The sequence below is a fragment of the Phaethon lepturus genome, unplaced genomic scaffold (assembly GCF_000687285.1).
Source record: "Phaethon lepturus isolate BGI_N335 unplaced genomic scaffold, ASM68728v1 scaffold13941, whole genome shotgun sequence".
Classification (NCBI taxonomy): Eukaryota; Metazoa; Chordata; class Aves; order Phaethontiformes; family Phaethontidae; genus Phaethon; species Phaethon lepturus.
The window spans coordinates 6,867-26,639 of record NW_010519924.1 but is presented as its reverse complement, the minus strand read 5'-3'; the positions used below and the strand labels follow the sequence as shown (position 1 = coordinate 26,639).

Here is a 19,773-nt window from a genome sequence, read left to right as displayed (position 1 = left end):
TTCAGATGCTCCCTGGCTGTTTAGAGTTATGCATCCTGAATATTAAAGAAATCTTAATGGAGACTAAAACCAGCTAGATTTCTTGTGACCTTTCCAGAGACTTGAAAAGACCCCCCGGTGCTTTGTTCTTGCTGTCTAACAGCCCTACATGTGAAGGGGAAGACAAGACAGCGGAGTTTTGTGAGCTGCCCTCTCCTCACCCTATTTCTTAGCCTCCTGAGGATGTGGAGGTCTAGCAGAAGAGGGACTGTGGCCATCTGCCATCAGTGGTGCCCATCTCTTTTTGCACTGTGAGATTGCAGAGTGCCCTCCTGCACAGTTCTCTGCAGCCTGGCTGAGGTGGGTGAGCCAGCTGCATGAGCCTAACCACAGCAGGGGGTTGGCAGAGTCCCTGCTCTCACACTGACAGGAAGGGTGGGATGTTTTGAGACAATATCAGTTGCAGATTAAAGCCACTGGTCAACATTTGTGCTTTCTTTGGTGTGGGCAGGAGCAAGGAGGCTGGAGCTCAGAGGTTCCCTGCTCTCCACAGGCTCTGCAACACTGGGAGCACTCTGCCCAGCCTGCCAGCACGAGTGCTATCCAGAGTGAATCCCATGGGAGCTGCCTTAGCTCCCACGAACTCCCTGTGAGCAAAGCCACAGGCATCACCCAGGCTGACCAGAGCCAGGGAGATTGCTGAGACCCTTGCTCCTTTGCACATCCCTCTTCTGCCAGGGACCATTTCTGCCATATTGCTTTTCCTCTCAGGCTAAGTTCAGGCAAAGTTCAGCTTCCAAGTCTTCGAAAGATCTAGAGTTAAGGGGTGCTGGCAATATATCCTTCTGCTAATAGAAGTCCTGTTAAGACAAACGCTGGTTAGCAGCAAAGCTCATAAATTGCTTTGGGTCTGTGTGTAAATTGCTTCCAACTGTCGGGGTCAAGCAAGGAACAGAAGCTGTTCATTCACTCAGTGGCGGGGGCTACAGGCACAGGGGCTGGCACTTGTAGGGTCTGGGCTTTGCTCTCGGGTATCACCAACTGTGGCTTCCTGGCTGGAGAGGCTACCATGCAACGCCTGGGACGGGCACATGGGAAAGTCTAAGAACCTGTGTGTGCTGGCAGCCCGCTGCAAAGGAGAGCACCTCCCAGGGAGTCTCCCTTTTTTTCCTGCCCAAGTATGGGCTGATCAGAGAGAGTTTCCTCCTTCTCATTCCACGGGGGCAGTAACTGCTTTTGTTTCCTGATTGTTCTATAGGAACTGGGAAAATCCACTCTGTAAACAATATCCCACGGGGGTGGAAGGAAAGCAGGGTTGTTCAGCCCTTTCCCTTCCCACGCTGGCGGTGGATAGCCCTTCAGGGACTACAGCAGGGTTATAGTGAGTTCTCTGTGGGATCAGTATGTGCAAGTGCGTGCAGACTGTGTGTCTGCAGATATGGGTGCATGTGCTTCTGGTTCTGTGTGTGCACACACATACGCGCTTTGTGGGAAAGATGAATACAGCTATAAATAGCTGGGGCGAAATCTATTGTCAGTTTTAAGGCGAGGAAGATAGGGTCTCTTGCATTTTTCATCTCATAACATGAACTGTTCCTGGGCATGAGAACCAGGTTCGCTAATTAAATGTTCCTGCTGCTGCAGTCTGAGCAGCATACTGTGAATCCATGCCTGGTGTTCCTGGAGCCATCTGAAACCCTCTTCTGCCAGAGCACTGAGCTCTGGGACTCGTTTGAACTTCTCCGCTCTCTGGGTCCTCTGCCAGGCAGAGTGTGGGGTACCCTGTGTGCTGAGACCCCTTGGCAGCTGCTACGGATTCATGGCTGTGCCTGGTGACACCTATGGCTGGGCCTTGCTGACTGCTTTTCTCTACATCTTTGTGCAGGTGCTGGACATGGACGCAGAGGATGACCCCTTGTTACAGGATGCCTGGCTAGATGAGGAAGATGAAGAGGTAGCCTTCAGCTCCCAGAAGAGGCGGGAGGGTGCTCTGTTGTGTGGGAAAAGCCCATGCAGAGTCAGGCCCCTGCGTGTCACACTGCCCGTGTCTGGCTTCTGGAATATTGTTGGCTGGGTATTTACTAACCCATACTGTGCTGGCTTCATCCTTTTCCTGGGCTGCGCCATCCCTGCTGTGCTTGCTGTTGTCATGTTCCTCCACTACCCAGCCCTAGATATTGACATCTCCTACAATGCTTTCGAGATCCGCAACCATGAGTCCTCTCAGCGCTTTGATGCACTTGCCTTGGCCCTCAAGTCCCAGTTTGGGTCATGGGGGAGGAACCGCCGGGACCTGGCTGACTTCACCTCTGAAACTCTGCAGAAGCTCATCTTTGAACAGCTCCAGCAGCTTCACATCAATGCTTCCCATTTGGGGGTCAGCGCACGGGTCAAGCGCAGCGCACTGGAGGGCAGGACGAGCTCCCCCAAGCCCCATGCCCATCTGAACCCAGGAAACAGGACTTCCCGAGTTGGGAGAGGTGCTCCACGCTGGGACTACTCCAGCACTTACATCAGCGCTAACACACAGACACATGCCCACTGGCGCATTGAGCTCATTTTTCTGGCTCGAGGGGACTCTGAAAACAACATCTTCACCACTGAGCGCCTGGTTACCATCCATGAGGTCGAGCGCAAGATCATGGACCACCCTCGCTTCCGGGAGTTCTGTTGGAAGCCCCACGAGGTCTTGAAGGATCTGCCTCTGGGCTCCTATTCCTACTGCTCTCCACCCAGCTCCCTCATGACCTACTTCTTCCCCACTGAGAGAGGAGGGAAGATTTACTATGATGGCATGGGACAAGACCTTGCTGACATCCAAGGTGAGCTAAGGGCCATGGGCGAGGGCTGGCATGTTTATGGCATGCATCTTCTGCAAGTTCAGGCAGTCACTGGTGTGCAGCTAAGAGGGATGACTGCCTTGTGCAGAGAGGAAGGTGCTGCCGTGTTGCGCCTTGAGGAATTGTCTTTTCTGCACTAGGGCCATTCTTCTACCCTTTCAGCAAAGCCCCTGCAACCCCAATCATGCATCACACAGACTCAAACAGGCGAGCGAGAGGGACAAATGCGGGGGAGTCCTGCATTGTGCAGATGCCTTCTACTGTGAAAGACTCTGGTTAACTAGAGGAATGTCAAGTCTCGGACAGACAATAGGGATGAGCTTCCCTGAGGTCTATGGGCTGCTCTAGAGCTTGAAAGGCAGCTTGTGAGTCACCAGCTGGAAAGGCTTCTATAAGGAAAGGAGGAGGAAGGCCCTGCCTCCTCCTCCCAGCTCCGTACCCTGTACTATGCCCCTCTAGTAGAGCAGAGGCTCTGGATGGAAAAAGAGGTGAATCATGAGGAGTCTGTGGGTGTGATATGGCTGTGGGATGAAGCCTCCATCTGTCTCCCAAGCACAGGCTGCAGATGATAGCTATCCAGGAGCCATACAGGGAGCAGGCAAAAAATTAACTCCATCTGCTCCAGTGTGGGTAACAGTTCTGCTACCAAAACAGGAAAGAACATAGTTTCTGGGTCTTTCTGGTGTGAACTTAAGGGAACTTGGATTTTGGGAGTAGACAGGCAGTGTCTGTTACTCAGAACTAGCTGAGTGCCTCCATCTCTGCATGCCTCACACCATCAGATGGCAGAGGTGCCAGGACTACTCATCTTCCATAGGCGTTGTTTAGCTCTTGTGCTTCCCAGTATGATGGAGCAAATATTGGACCAGTGTGTGAGAACTAAGTGCATCCAGCCATAGGAATATTGATGGGGATGTTGTGTGCATTGCTGCTTGGTGGAGCTGTGGTTCAGATCAATCAGGTGGAAGATGCGTCCCTGATGGGGAACTGCATGTAGGTAACATTGCAAGCAGAGTCACAAAGCAGAAGTGGAACATGAGTCTTTGAAATCCAGCTTTCCCCAGCCCTTATTGCTCTCTGCAAGGCAGCATCACTCTGAAAGACAGGATCACTCCCAGTTTCACTTTGTCAGACTAGACCCCATGCCTTGCCAAATCAACTCAGCAGGACCTAATAAAAGTGGTGCTGCTTTCTCCCACAGGGTCCCTGGAGCTGGCCATGACCCACCCCGAATTCTACTGGTATGTGGATGAGGGCTTGTCAGCCGAGAACATGAAAAGCTCCCTGCTGCGGAGCGAAATCCTCTTTGGGGCACCACTGCCGAACTACTACTCGGTGGAGGACCGTTGGGAGGAGCAGCGCCGCAAGTTCCAGAACTTTGTCATCACTTACGTAGCCATGCTGGCCAAGCAATCCACAAGGTGAGGATCTGGGCAGACAGGGCAGGTGCCTTGCTGGGAGTGGGCGAGAGCCGGGCAACACAGAGGTTGGAGAGGATGGTACTTTCTGTTGCACTAAAAGAGTGGATGGAATGGGCTCTTCAGGGTGTAAAAGCCCTGTCTTAAGGTTTGTGCTGGACAGATATGTCTACTCTGCTCTGATAGCCCTGAAGGCACAGAAGGCTTGGCATGCCAGCTCAGACTGCTGGTCAGTCTGGAACAGTGGCAACAGCGTAATGCTCCAGACAAAGGAGAAAAAGCATCCCCTTTGAAGTTGTGCTCAGGCACAGTGCTGTGAATGAGGGTGGGGAGCATATGGCAGAAAACCACTCATACGCTTTCCTTTAATGCCTCTTCCTACTGCAGCAACACGCCAGAGACATCAATAGAGATCATGAAAGGGAGCCAAAGATTGAATCCAGTGCCTGCCTTTCCACTCAGCCCCTTTCTGGCATTGGGTCTGTTTGCTTCCATCTCACAAGTCCAATTCCACTGGCTCCAACAGAGCTGCTTCTCTGCCTTCCTGGTCTGAATTTGGCCCCAGCTGATCTGATGCAGGGTGTGAAATGGTCCTTACTCAAGTCATCAACCTGTGGATCTGTTTCTACTTTTGCTCATGCCAATGTAATTCCTTCCAGAAGTGTTTACTCTTTGTACAGAGAGGTAGGGAGGGGAGTTTCAGGCCAGGATAAGTTTGAGGAAAGGCAGGGTTTCTTCACCACCAGGTCTATATGACTTTGCTTGAATAGAGCTTTGCTCAGTGCTTCTGAGAGGGAAATGGTAAAATAAAGCTAAAAGGGCTAAAAGAGTAGCCCAGTATCCAGACAGCTGAGGGAAGACAGTGAGTCCAAGTGTTCGTGTACATTCTGAGTCTCCAGCTGTCTACTGCTCTGAATCTCAATAGCTCCCAGAACGAAGGGATACTGATCTTCAAAGGCAGAGTGAAAGGCAGCCAGCACTTGTCAGCCCTGAAAGCAGGCAGCCACAGACCATTCTCAGCAATGGGCTGGCAGAGTGGGTTGCAGTTAGGGGAAGCAGAAAGGGAATTGGGGCCAAGGCTGGGTTCTGAAGCTTGGCTTCCCGATAGCCTCCTATGGTGCAGTGTTATTGTACTCCTGGTTAAATTATCTTGGATTACTTCCGCTCAGAGGCTGATTCCAGAAGCAGAAGCTGGTAAATCATATGGTTTCTGATAATCTCTCTCTCTGCCTGCATCTGCTGGTTATTACCTTTGTGCTTAATATAATAAGCAATTATTAGGATTCCAGATGGAATTGGCTTTGGAGGCTTCAGGAGCTGTTCCCTGACAGCAAGAAGTCTGTTAGTGCCAGAGACTCACCATGCACTGGAGGAATTAAAATATTAGACCTGCTCTTTTATTTTTCTCCCTTCTGTGTGAACTTCACCTCCAGCAGCAACCTTGTTCAACCTGCTGTCACCACTCTGAGCTGTTTCATCAAAGCACTGCCAAGTTTATTAGAGCAGTGACCTCCTTTGGCTCTGGAAGAGACATCATACTTTGTTAAATCCCCTGGCTCTGCTCCCTTTGTACTCAACTCTGCCTAATTCTCTTCCTTCCTTCATATCTTTCCACCCTAGCAAAGTCCAGGTGCTGTATGGAGGGACAGATTTGTTTGACTATGAAGTGAGGAGGACCTTCAACAATGACATGTTGCTGGCCTTCATCAGCAGTAGCTGCATAGCTGTCTTGGTCTACATCCTTACCTCCTGCTCAGGTAGGCTGCAGTCAGAGCTGCCCTGCTTTCGCACAAGGCCAAATACGGTCCCTTCCAACCCAAACTACTCTATGATTCTGTGCCGTGACTCCTTGTGTCTGTGCAATCCCCAGGAGAGGCTCTGATGCCCTGACACCAGGCAGACTTTGTGGCACAGCAGCATGCAGGAGGTCACGCAAGTCTGATTCTCCAGAGCAGACATTTGTGGGGAGAATGGGGGGAAGGCTCACAGGAGAGCAGGAATAAGATGCAGATTCCCATCTTATTAATGCGGGTGTAAAGCTGATGTAATTTCATGGATGGGCCTCAGTGGAAGGAATCTGCAAGTGGTATTCTTGCAGCCCTGAGCTATTCTCTGTCACCAACACAGTCCTGGGAACCAGTATTCTGACAGGGCAGGTACAAGGAGTCTGTTCTCCCAGGGGGTGGTCAGCAGTACTGTTTTTTCCATGTTCTTTTCCTCCTATAGTGTTCCTGTCATTCTTTGGCATTGCCAGTATTGGGCTAAGCTGCCTGGTGGCTCTGTTCCTGTACCACGTCGTATTTGGGATCCAGTACCTGGGTATACTCAATGGTGTGGCTGCCTTTGTCATTGTGGGGATTGGTAAGCACATCCTTATTCAAAACCTACCTGTGCTGCCTTGCCATAACTCCTGCTTGCAGGAGAAAGAAAGGTGGTGGCGGCAAATGTAGATTGAATTTTCAAGCCATTTCCCTCCATTATCTGTAGGTGAAATATTTGCAGGTCAGATGTTGAGAGGGAAATTAGATTTTTAGCATGTGTCCCTACTGTGAGCAAAGTATCAAAATGTCCCCGCTCTTTTCCCAGGGGTTGATGATGTCTTTGTTTTCATCAACACCTACCGCCAAGCCACCCACCTCAAGGACCTGCGACTGCGCATGATCCATACTGTCCAGACAGCAGGAAAGGCCACCTTCTTCACTTCCCTGACCACGGCTGCAGCATATGCTGCCAACATCTTCTCTCAGGTATACTGCAGCTTTGGGATTTGGGGCTTTCTGTTTCTACCCAAGGCCCTAATAGAGAGGGAAGCTGCCAGCACCATCTTTCTGCCCTCTCCTCCAGCACAGGGACATGCTGAACTTGCTTGCCCTAGAGGACTGTCCCTTACCCGCTCTAAGGCAGTGGACACTCTCCCTGTATCTGCATCCAAGGCAATATTTCCTGTGCCACTGATCAGCTCAGCTCTGGTTTTTACCAGGTTTGCTGACTACCATGACTGAGGTCAGCATGTGCTATTCTCAGGTTCCTCCAGGTACCTCTTTCTGGCCTGATGTGTCTCCAGGTCTCCCTGCCCCAGCTGATCGCAACTCCACGTTCTCTCTCTCCATGTAGATTCCAGCCGTGCATGACTTTGGACTCTTTATGTCGCTGATTGTATCCTGCTGCTGGGTAGCTGTGCTCTTCACCATGCCAGCTGCTCTCGGAATATGGACCCTTTATGTGTCCCCACTAGAGAGCTCCTGCCAAACCAGGTGAGCCCTGGAGCCTCCTTGTGTGGGTGGGAAGTTGTTGTGGAACTCATGCGAATCCCTGCCCTGTCCTCTCAGTTATCCTCACCCCCCTCAGGCAGCTTGGCTTTGCCATTCCCCGTTAGTCTCTAACAGAAGGGTTATTTAGCTTCTGCCATTCCAGATTGGAGCAAAATGGAAGGACTGGGTCCCAGTCTTATTACCCCTGGTGTATGCACAGGTGCCTCCCAGGAACCAGACTGCAATGCCAGTCATACCTCTTCATTGAATCCCATGGAATATTGGAGCCATCTGTGTCCTCAGAGCACTGCCTGCACAGCTAAATCCTCAAGCTGTGGAGATAGAGGCCCTGCAAGGCAGTGAGATCTACATTGTGCCTGTGAGCACAAGCAGTGCGTGTGGATTTGTATTTGAAAGTCAGCACAGTTCCCCTTCCCCTGCTCTTTAGCAGTGCAGATAATCTGGCCTGATTTAATTCATTAGCAGGGAGATGAACTGCTGAAACTTCTGTCACTCAGCACCGAGTGTTCATGGCTCAGCCCTGCCTCTGTAAATCCAGCCCAGCCTGCTACTGCTTTGCCATAGCAGCTCAGCCTCTGACCTCTTAGCACTTAGCAATGGAAATTGCTCATGGCACTACTTGTTGTCTTTCCAAGTAGTTGGAGCAGGCTGTTGCTGCTTCCCTTGTCACTGAAGGAGCCCACTAGTAACTGTTTGCAGAGTATGTGGCTTAAAACTCCTGCCTTTATCTGCTTCCTTGCTCCAATCTAGCTGTAATCAGAAGTGCACCAAAAAGAATGCCTTGCACCTGGCTGAAGATCTCCTCATTGCCTCGGAGGCCACCTCCAGAGCAGGCAGAGAGACGCTTCCCTATCTCGATGATGACATCCCACTGCTCAGTGTGGAGGAGGAGCCTGGTATGTGCCTGCTGTGTAGTGCCTTCAGGGGGACCACACTGCCCTGTTCATCCTGCGGTTCTTCCTGTCCCTGCCACTGGTCCATGTTTTCCCTACTTTTAAGCTGGAGATGGTGCTGTCAGAGGAGGTTGTAGGAGTCTGAACTCACTAATGGTTGTAAGTTGCTTTGAGATCTTCAGTGATCTCTCTGATCTTTGCTAATCCTCTTGGGTCTAATTGTGGATTGTACTTTCTGGCTGGAATCACTGATGGCGACATGGATGTAGCCATGAAACATCTAATCCATAGCACAGGACAGCTCGTCTTTGAGTCAAGAGTTTTCCCCTCCTCCTTGCCATTCAGAGAACTACGCTTGGGAAGCAGGCGAGACAACACTTTGTTCTGCAGCAGCACCTCCTCAGAGCATGCCCTCCATCATGGCAAGAAGGACTTGCCCAAGACCACATAAGCAACCTAGAAAAAGAGCCCAGAACATTCCCTATCTCTTGTTAGCAGGAGATAATCCTTCTAGCCCTGATGGAAGATAAGGGTGCTTACGGGATCATGTTCTACTGTATTTGGCTTTTAAAACCTGCTGGGATCTCTCTCTTTTTTTTTTTTTTTAAATTCACCACAGGAGGAGTCTGGGCAGTGAGTAGCCTTCAGGCCTAGCAGCAAACTGGAACAGGAGGCAAATGGATCAGTGACTGAGAGCCTGTCAATCCCATAGCAGTGTGCAGACCCCCTCCCTGCAGAGCAGGCTCTGAGCTGCCTTTGATAGGCAGACAACTAAGCTTTGGCACTGTGCTGCAAGAGCTGTCTCCTTAGTATGCTAGAGCCACACGCAGTGGTAATGTATGGAAATAACTCCTTCCCTTGAGCAGAGTAAACAGCAGGGTGCTTTTCTCCAGGGGCCCCTGGGCATCAGGTAACTTGTGAAGAGGCAAAGCAGTTTGTTCCAGTTGGTGACCATGCGTGCTCTATGCGTCGGCTGTACAGTGTGCCAGGCACACTTTGGCCCCACTACAGCAAGTGCCCGCTTTTCACCTGTAGAGAAGAGGGCAGTTCCCTAGGCATCCCTGAGCTGGACTAAAGAGATCAGATAGGAGCCAGGCTGCAGTCTGGAGGAGGTCAGCTGTGTGCAATTAGCTGCAAGACATACTTACTGGGACAGAGACAAATTTTGCTTGGCCCAAGAAGCATGCAGTGTCCCTATGACCATATGGACAATGTTAGTGGGATCTGGCAGAGGAAGAATAGCTTGAAGCATAGGCTTTGGACCGAACAATGCATTTAGAAGTGTAGCTGTCACATGGCAGTGACTTGAGAAGGATGCTTCCTATGACATCCTGGGCAAGTCACTGCCTCTGTCTTACTCCATCTCGTTAGCTTGAGTGAGTGGTACAGCGCCTTGCAGAAGGTTTTCTAAAGGAAGGAGAGCAGAAAGCTATGAGACACACTCATGACACTGAGCACTGAGACTGCCTTTGATTTCTCTCTCTTTCTAGTCTCCCTGGAAATGGGGGATGTCCCCTTGGTATCTGTGATGCCAGAAAATCTGCAGCTCGCTGCAGAGAAGAGCAACCGGGGTCACTTGATAACCCATCTGCAGGAGCTGCTGGAACACTGGGTTCTGTGGGCTGCAGTGAAGAGCAGATGGGTGATTGTGGGTAAGGAAGGAGGGGGTATTCAATCTGCATGGATTTTAGAGGGTTTGACAGCATCTCAATCAGTCTTCAAGCCTTGATTATTAGTGACAAGAGATTGAGAAAATGAACATAATACATGGCTTCTAACTCAGTGGAAGAGTGTCCCCAGAACAGTCCCTAAGGGAACTACATGGGGAACTCTGAGACTTTTCCATCCCTGAGATTCACTCAGATCTGAAATGGCAAGCCCTGATGGGGTTATCCAGGCATGGGGCTCATTGCAACAAAGCCCAGCTGCCTGTGTGCTTTAGGGGCTCTTCCTTTTTCCCATTGAAAATAGCATCTTTCTGCCACACCTCTGCTGTGGTAAGAGGTGCAAGATGCATGCAGGGTCCCGCACACTTACCTGGGCTTCTCCTTGCAGGGCTCTTTCTCCTCGTTTTGCTCCTGTCCATATTCTTCGCTAGCCGCCTCCATCCAGCTAGCCGTGCTCCAGTCTTGTTCCGGCCAGACACTAACATCCAGGTGCTGCTCGACCTGAAATACAACCTGAGTGCTGAAGGCATCTCCTGCGTTACCTGCTCAGGTGAGAGTGCTGGTCCACACACCATGGTGGGTGCAGCCTGGCCTAAGCCCTGGGCTGGAGGAGCTGAAACGTGAGGTAGAGCCCTGCATTGTTCAAATATCTCGTTGGACATTGGATGGACCCTGTTGGAGGGAGGTGCACACTGAGCGTGGGATTGTTGAGTTGCCTGTAGGGGTGGAGTATTTTGAAAAGTATTTCCTGCTTTAGCCAGGAACTGCCTGAGTGTTTCTGCTGGAGCAATTCCTTTACAGTCCATGAAAACTGACTACGTTTACTAGTAAGTGCTGGTCACATGCCAGATCTGTGGCTCTGTGTTCCCTGCTTAGGGTTTGGTGTACAGTAGCAGAGTCTGTGGTGTGGGCAGGGCTGCTAGGTCTCTTGTCATGCCATTCACTCTTTCCTCCCTGACTAACCTTGTGGGACAGGTTTGTTTCAGGAAAAGCCCCACAGTTTGCAGAACAACATCCGAACCTCCTTGGAAAAAAAGAAGAGGGGCTCAGGGTCAGCTTGGGGAGCCAAAGGGAGCATAAGTGATACAGGGCAGCAAGGTAGGTGGGCATGATGACTCTGACCACATTTGGGTCCAGGGCCCAAGGGTCCACTCAGTTAAAAACTAAATCATATGATCTGAATAGCTGATGGGGAATAATTATCTTCAGACCCTGCCCCATTTAGCCCTAGCTTGGTGCTGGATGGAAGGGGCATCATTACAATCTCCCTTCCCCTGAGTGTCTACTGTTCTCTAGGACATGGTCCTGTTACCCAGGTGGCAGCACAGTCTAGTGACAAATACCTCTGGTCTGCCTGGTGTGAGTATAGGGCTAGGAGCTCAGAGCTTTTGCATCCCAGTCCTGTGTCACAACCTTGTTGGCAGGCCATGAGAAGTGTAAATTCAACCCTGCTTTGCAGGGGATATTGGAGATAAGAGTTATAGGGCCGGGTCCCAACATGACATGAATCAATAAGCCATCAGGAATTAGTGCAGCTCAGGATATATTTGTGAAAACCTTTGAAAGGTGTGCTGTGCTGTTAGAAGGCAGAGGTTGTGCCTGCTGCCCCAGAGGAGACAGCAGACCAGAACAACCCCTTTGCAGCTGTCCGTGTCTGTAGGATTTGCTGAGTGTGAAGTGCCACTAGCCCTCATGCCCTTTGTTTTCTTCAGATCTCCAGGGGACTGTGTATATCTCCAAGTCCAGAAGCAAGGGAAGGCCAGCCATCTACAGATTCTCGCTCAATGCCAGCGTCCCTGCCCCCTGGCAGATGGTGTCACCGGGAGATGGGGAAGTGCCTTCATTCCAGGTGAGTCAGTCCAGGGATGCTGGACCTCTCTATCAAGAGTGCAGCACTCAACAGGTGAGCACAAGAGCCTCCTCCTGTTTCTCTCTGGGGTCCAAGGTAGCTGCAGGGCATTGCACTAAGGTAGCTAACTCTGAGGGCACTGTGCCTGGCATCGTTAGAGATTATGCCTCACAGTGCCACAGTACTTACCTGTTGCTGTTGCGATGTGACTGTCAGCAATGGGAGCAGAAGTGTGGGTGTCTGCAGATCAGATGAGGCCTGGCATCATCAGCTGAGCTCATTCTAGTAGAAACTGCTAATGAGGCAGCTGGCTTCCCACCGCCTCCTTCTGTCTAGCCACAGACACAGGGAAGCAGGCAACACTACTTGTGCATAGGCCATATTGGGTGCACACCCCCCAGGAGGACTCACCTTCAGATGTCCCTCACCCTAGGCCAGTCTAGACCACAGAGAATGGCATTGGCGAGAGGCCCCATCACACACTGGGGGGCCCCATCACACCCATTCCCAACCCTGGGAAGGAGGCAGGCTGGGGGCTGACTGGGTTTGTGCCTGCAGTGCTCATTCTAGGTGGCTGTACCAGTGCTCAGGGAGGAGGGGAGTGTGTGATGCTAATGTGCAACAGGCTGCAACCCTGTGGAGTTAAGTGTCTGTTTTCGTTAATCCATTGCTTAGGTGTATAGAGTGCCTTTCGGTAACTTCACCAGGAAGCTGACAGCTTGTGTGTCCACAGTAGGGCTGCTTAAGCAGACGAGCCCCAGGAAGTGGATGATGACCACCTTGTCCTGTGACACCAAGAGAGGCTGGAAGTTCGACTTCAGTTTCTACGTGGCCGCCAAGGAGCAGCAGCGAACACGGTAACCTTCCAAAACCCACTCAGAGCCAGCAAAAACAGCACAGCCCAGGCTGATGTGGGATGCCTAATGTCCAGTGCCAGTCCTGCCCTCAGTTGGTGACATCCATAGCCCTAGGATTTGCTTTGCTGCAAATGTGCCCCATCTTTGCAAAGTCATTTTGCAGGCCTGTAGCATCATTAATGTGCCAAAGGCGGGACTATGACTGGAGGCTTCTTTGGGTAGCAAAAAGACATTGCTGATCTTGGTCTTGTCCTTACCCACCTGAGCTCTTGGGCTGAACAGGCAGCACAGAATACATAATGGCTAGGGATCTAGGTCTGGAGTTTGGATTCTGGAGCTCACCTTTTCCTTTCCTTCTGTCCCTGAGAACATCTGTTTCCCTGTAATGCTTTGGACACATCATCTTTACTGCCTCTGGTCCCCCATAACAAACTGTCTTTGCTGCACAGGAAACTGTATTTTGCCCAGTCGCACAAGCCCCCTTACCATGGCCGAGTGTGTGTAGCACCTCCTGGCTGTCTTCTCAGCTCTAGCCCAGACGGACCCACCAAAGGCATCCTTTACGTTCCCAGTGAGAAAGGTAAGCTGATAAGGACCTGTCTGACTGTCAGGTCCAGAGAGTCAGACCTTTTTTTACCACCTTCTGATGTAACCAACCTTTCTTTTGTTTTGACAGCAGCACCCAAAGCAAAACTGTCAGCCACTTCTGGATTTAATCCTTGCATGAACACGGGCTGCGGGAAGCCAGCGGTGCGGCCACTGGTAGACACGGGAGCCATGGTGTTTGTAGTGTTTGGTATCAGAGGTGTTAATCGCACAAGGCGCCTGGACAACCACGTCATCGGAGACATGGTACACACATTCTGGCATGCTGGACAGGCATGCTTGGGGCTGATGAGTGAAGGAGGGTCTCCCTGGATGGTGTTTAGTTAATCCCCACAGCCCAGGAAGCATGGTCCAGCTGTCTAGACAGATGGAATAGCAAAGGTGGTAGCATTGTGATGAGCCAAAAGTACATTTATGTTTTAGCAAATTCACAAATAATGGAGATCAGGAAGCCCTTACTGAAATCACTTCAGACTTTTCAGAAAATCCCTTTCTAAGTGCAATATCTAACCTAATTTTGACTCTAAATCTGGCTTTCCTGAGGATTTTAGAAGCAAACCCATCTTGAACTCAGTATGAAAATTTTACTACAAATTCAAGATCCAGGGAACTGATATTTTTCTACAATTGTTTATCTTGTTATGAGATATTAACATGAAAAAATACAAATCAATTACTCCAAGGAAAGGTTACTAAATGTGACTTTTCCAGGAACAGCTTATCTCCCAGATCTGATACCCTGAGACATTTACAACCTTTCCCCAGAAAAATTATGCTTAGCTCTGGTCACTTGGCAGATGCACTTCAGCTTTCTGCCATTCTTCCCACCTTATGATTTGGGGGCAGTGTGCAGAATCAGCCTTTGCCTCTTTCCTCTGGAGGGAGCAGTGCGAAATGCAGGCGGTGGAGTGTGCAGAAGGCTGGAGTTTCATGCTGGGCACTGCGAGGGATTCAGAGCCACTCCATAGGCAGACCCTTATGGTTTGGTGCATGGCATAGTGGCTATTCCTTTATCAGCATTTCGGTCATACCGCCTGACATTTTTGCAGGGAGGCGGGGGGGGACATGTAGTTTCTTCCTGGGTTACCTGGTGAGGCAAAGATGTCTGGTGGGTGCTTCCACCATATAATCTGTGGTCTGTATAAACTAGTCCTAGGCTGTGTAGCCAGGAGAGGGCTCGGCTTCTGCCTTTTTGTGCCAGTTGCTGTGTGTGCCTCACGTGTGGTGCTCTTATTGTTGTGTCTCCTTGTGAAAGGGCAGCGTTATCTATGATGACAGCTTCGACCTCTTCAAAGAGATTGGCAACCTGTGCCGCCTCTGCAAAGCCATCGCCAGCAACACCGAGCTGGTGAAGCCAGGAGGGGCTCAGTGCCTGCCCTCTGGTAAGTAGGACTAATGCCAGCCACAGAGCCCATAGGGAGATCTTGGGTCCCTGTCTGGAGGCTGGTTCTCACGCTCCAGTCTGAGGAGTGTGGCTGCTAAGCGCTTTTAAACTTTCAGATCCCAGCTTGAAGCAGGGAAAGGAAAGGGAGGTACCAGTCGATAAATGTAGGCAGGGCAGGGAGGAGAGGTATTTCTCAGCTGTCAGCATTCTTGGCCTGGCTGCAGCACAGCTCTGCCTGTTTCCACCTGGCTTAAGTCACAGCTCTCATTTCTGTGGGCCATTCAGCTCATGCTTCTGTGTGTTGTGCTAGCCGTTTGAGGATGAGAAGTAAACAGCGATTGGGACAGGAACATCAGACTCCTGTTTTGCAGCTCTGCTTGCAGCAGTGTATGTTTGAGCTGGGGTCTTCCGCAGCAAACCAGAAAGGGTGGCTGCTTCTTGCTGCCTCCTTTCTTCCCAAAGCAGCTTTACCCTTCTAGAACATGCCCCTGGTCATGCTTTCTGTGAGATGAGAAAGAGAAATGGTCTCTTTAACTCCAAAGACACTGGGCATATTCTTTGGGATTTAATCCAGTGAAGATAAGAACAGAATTGCATCTGTTCTTTCTGGTCATGAGTATTGCTTGTGATACACTTGCAATCTTTTGGACAAGAAAATACCTTCTTAGTAACTCCTGAATAACCAGCAAATCACACCTGATCTCATGTGATGAGGCTACTCACTGCCCCTGTGGCTTCACATACCTAACCAGTGACTGTCTCTTCCAACATCAGAGGTCACAATGTTGTGGACCTGAGTCTAGGAAGTTTATATTGGCTTCAGGCCAAAACCCAATCTCATGCCTGGAGAAAATCCCCGCCAGGCCGGGTGGCCAGCTCCTCAGTGCTTGCTGTTTGTACTGCTTCCTTACAGCTGGGGACAAACAGTGATGGTAGTGTCCTGTCCAGTCCTGATGGCACAGAGTGCCCTTTCAAGCTAGCAGCAGCTGAGAGCTCTGGTGCTTGAGACCTCGAGGGCTTTGGCAAGTCGGAGTTGCAAGGGGAAGCAGCTACTGACAAATGGGGTCTGCAACTTTCTTTTGGGTTTTGGGGTTTTTTTTTTCCGCTTGCTCCAGTATGCTTCCTTTCTCTGTCCTGACCTCCATCCCTTGTTCTTTCTTTCTTTCCAGGTTACAGCATCTCCTCCTTTCTGCAGATGTTGCACCCTGAGTGCAAGAACATCCCTGAGCCAAACCTGCTGCCTGGACAGCTCTCACATGGGGCAGTGGGGGTGAAGGATGGGAAGGTGCAGTGGATCTCCATGGCATTTGAATCGGTGAGCACATGGCATTGACATCTAGACATGTGACGGTTTCTTCTTGTGACTTCTGGGGTTTAGCTCCGCTCTTTCTGCACTGGCCACTTTCATTTGCAGACATAATTTAGTGTTTGCTAGTGTTTGTGCCTTGTTGCAGACAGCATGCCTGCACCCACAAGTTGCTAGAAGTGGCTGCTTATGCCACAGTTTGCTCTTACCATGAGAGCTCAGGCAAAGAGCTGGTGGCAGATTTGCCCATCTGCCACTACCAGTTCTGCCTGGTGCTGCAACTCCAGCCAGCTTGTTCTACCTCTTCCCTTGCCATGCATATCCTGCCCCAAAGAGAGGGACACAAGAATAACATGTTAATCTTCTTACAGACAACGTACAAAGGGAAATCTTCCTTCCAGACATACGCTGACTATTTGAAATGGGAGACATTCCTGCAGCAGCAACTCCAGCTCTTCCCAGAGGGCTCTGCTCTCCGGCACGGTTTCCAGACCTGTGAGCACTGGAAGCAGATCTTCATGGAGATTATAGGCAAGTAACTGCCATGTTTCTTTACCTGAGGAACCCACGTGCTCTGATACATCTTCACAGCACACTCTGTCCCATCTGATGGGCATGTGTTATATCTTCAGTTCCTTATCATTGCTGTGCAAACTCCTAAAGCCTGTTTCTGCCCCAAGCAGCATATACTGTCAAAATCCTAGGCAGAGCCCAGGGAAATATAGAAGGAAAGGGACTCTGCCTTCCTGATGTGAGAGGCAAGAATCTGATCACCCACTTCCCACTTTCATCCTCCCCTTTCCTTCTCCCGCAGTGTGAGTCCCTGCCGGCCTTGTTGCCAGCAGGAGTACAGTGCATTTCTGTCCCAGCTGTCACCTTCCATGAGTCAAATTAGCTGCCTTTTTTCTTCCAGGGGTGCAGAGTGCCCTATACGGTCTCGTCCTCTCCCTGGTTATTTGTGTGGCTGCAGTGGCTGTGTTTACCGCTCACATCCTCCTCCTGCTGCCAGTGCTGCTCAGCATTTTAGGTAAAAACACCAATTCCAACGTGTCAAGCTCTCACTTTGTCTGAAATCAGTGCATTGTGGAACTGCTGAATCTCTGGTGATTTGAACTGAGTTGCTCTTACTCTGTGTAAACCCTTTTGACTTTCCAGGAGACAGTCCTGATATACCTAGGTGAATGGGAGAAACCCTCAACAAATGCACAGGAACCTCACTGGGAAAGTAGATTTGTGTGTCTTATCTACACAATCCCTTCTATTTGTTTAAATAGGGGTTTTAGCTACACAAATGCCATCCCTGCCTGTTATGTATAATAATGTGATTAAGTCCCACATGCTCTGAATAACAATTGCACTACTTCCCAAGGATCTGCACCATCACTGCTGTTTCCAAGCAGTGGGAGGTTTTAAAAGCTGAATATTTTAGTGGTTTTGTTAGTATTTGAAGCAAATTTGTAAATAGTTCCCTCTCCCTGGCTGGTGATTTGATGATATTGTGGACTAAGTGTGTTGCTAAACTTCTCGGTTTAAAAACCAAATCTATCATTTTAAAACCACTTAGTCTCCCACACATGACTCACAAACAAACATCACTCTTGCCTTTAAGAAAAACCTGTGCATGCGCTCAGCCTGTGTGTAATTCCAGCAAGCAAAACAAAGGGCCCTCTTTCCTGTAGTGCATGTGTGCACACAGGCACGGTTGCGGGGCTTGGATTGTTTTAGTACGCGTTAGTCTAGATTGGCATCAGTCAGTTTGCCTAATATTTAATTAGGTGCTTCACTGTTCCCAGCAGGTCTGATTACCTGATTGAATGGTCCCTGTGGCCAGTGGAACGTGAGGGAAGTGATTTTTCTCTGTGGGTAGGAGGAATTATGTGCAAGATTCAGACTGGCTAGCATGCAGATCTGTGGGGGTATATGGTCCCAAACTCCTCAGTGATTGACTTTTATCAGTAGGCCTGGGCAGCAGTCCCTTAGTCCTTTAAATTTGCCTAACATGACCTTCTTCACACAGGGGTGGTCTGCTTGGTGGTGACCATCATGTACTGGTCTGGCTGGGAAATGGGAGCTGTGGAAGCCATTTCCCTCTCCATTCTCGTTGGCTCCTCTGTTGATTACTGCGTGCACTTGGTGGAGGGCTACCTGCTGGCAGGGGAAAACCTGCCGCTACAGCAGGCAGAGGTGAGCTTTTTTCTTCCTATAGCCTTGTATCCATTCCCCTCATGCCCTCCGTGCCACTCGGCTGGGATGCAGGACCTAAGGCATGATGGGCAAGGGAGGATGTGTCTTGCCACCCTCACAGCATGCCTGGGATGCCTGCTGCTTGTCCAGCTAACTGGTCAGAGACTGATACGAGCTTGTGTAGCTGTGTACAGTAAACCCAGCTGAGGGTCCAACTCACATGGTTGTCCCTTTCTTACTGGCTACAGCTGTGTCCAAAGCACCCCCCTTTCATGCCCCACTGAAGACAGTCTTGTGCTGGAATGGCCCTGCACTTGTTCTGTAATCTCTGCAAATTGCTTTGCTGTGCTGAGCTGGATGTCCAGGTCTTCTCCAGCCTTGTTAGCATCTTTTCCCTCTTTGGGAAGAAGGAGACCACAAAAGCTTGGGGATCTCTGATCCCAGGTATAGTGTTTGCATGCAGTGCCTCTGTTATGTAGGCCCAGGAGTCAGTCTGGTGTGGCTGAAAGGAGGCACAAAATCCAGTAGATTTTTGCCTTTACTGGGTCTTAACCTCATGACTGTTTGCCCAGTGTGCTCAGAGACTGCATGAACTGTCTGATCTGCACTCCTGCAGCATCTTTGTCCTGGACCAGGACCCCATCAGCTAAGCCACTCTCTCAAAGGCTAAAACATGCATGCAGCCCCATGTGCTTGTCCCCGCTCCCCCTTAACGCTGCTGTCCTTTCTGCCAGGACCCCATGGCGTGCCGCCAGTGGAGGACGATTGAAGCAGTCCGTCACGTGGGTGTGGCAATCGTCTCAAGTGCCGTCACCACAGTGATTGCTACCGTCCCGCTGTTCTTCTGCATCATTGCCCCTTTTGCCAAGTTTGGGAAGATTGTGGCCCTCAACACAGGAGTCTCCATCCTGTACACATTAACTGTGAGCACAGCCCTGCTGAGCATCATGGGGCCTGGCACCTTCATCCGCAGCAGGACTTCCTGCCTCAAGGCTGTGGTGGGGGTGCTTCTTGCTGGCCTGCTGGGTCTATGCATCTGCCTCGCCCTGATGAAGAGCGGATTTAAGATCCCTCTCCCTAATGGAACAGCCCTGTAGACCCTATACCAAGAGCCACATGCTCTGTCCTCTTGCTCCCTTTCTTTTGTCTTTTTTTTAAAGGATATTTTTTGTAAGAAAAAAAAAGAGGAAAAAAATCCCCTTTTTCCAGAAGTTTTTCAATTCCAGATGCACTTTATTTTCTAATGGGTTTTGCTCTAAACTTGTATTTATTTTTGGGTAGTGATGGATGGATGATGGAGAGTGAGGGCTGCCCAGGGAATACCTCAGCCCATGTGTAGGAGGGGAGGAGGTCTCCTCTCTGTTTTCTTTCTGCTTTTGTTTTTTTCTTTTCTTTTTTTTAATGAACAGAGCTTTCTGGAACCGCAAAGCTAAAAGGGGAGAAGTTGGGAAGGCCATCTGATCCCTTTCAAAACCCCTCTCTCGGTCCCTCCCCTCCCCTTGGCCAGAGTCAGCATTG

The 19,773-nt window shown here is 50.3% G+C and overlaps 1 protein-coding gene across 2 annotated transcripts; it reads left to right on the top strand.

Annotated features, from left to right (window-relative positions):
• The first annotated feature begins 1,873 nt into the window (after positions 1-1,873).
• On the top strand, positions 1,874-19,352 carry PTCHD2 (patched domain containing 2). 2 transcript variants are annotated; one of them, XM_010297212.1, is made up of 20 exons: positions 1,874-2,801; positions 4,021-4,240; positions 5,858-5,994; positions 6,464-6,598; positions 6,824-6,984; positions 7,352-7,491; positions 8,260-8,405; positions 9,893-10,054; positions 10,458-10,619; positions 11,045-11,167; positions 11,782-11,918; positions 12,594-12,775; positions 13,225-13,355; positions 13,455-13,627; positions 14,637-14,763; positions 15,935-16,080; positions 16,443-16,602; positions 16,985-17,098; positions 18,089-18,255; positions 18,990-19,352. In XM_010297212.1, the coding sequence occupies exons 1-20, from the start codon at positions 1,874-1,876 to the stop codon at positions 19,350-19,352; spliced, it is 4,014 nt and encodes a 1,337-aa protein (XP_010295514.1). The 2 variants fall into 2 exon arrangements, with proteins under 2 accessions (XP_010295514.1, XP_010295513.1); XM_010297211.1 differs by having other exon boundaries at positions 13,452-13,627.
• Positions 19,353-19,773: the final 421 nt, after the last annotated feature.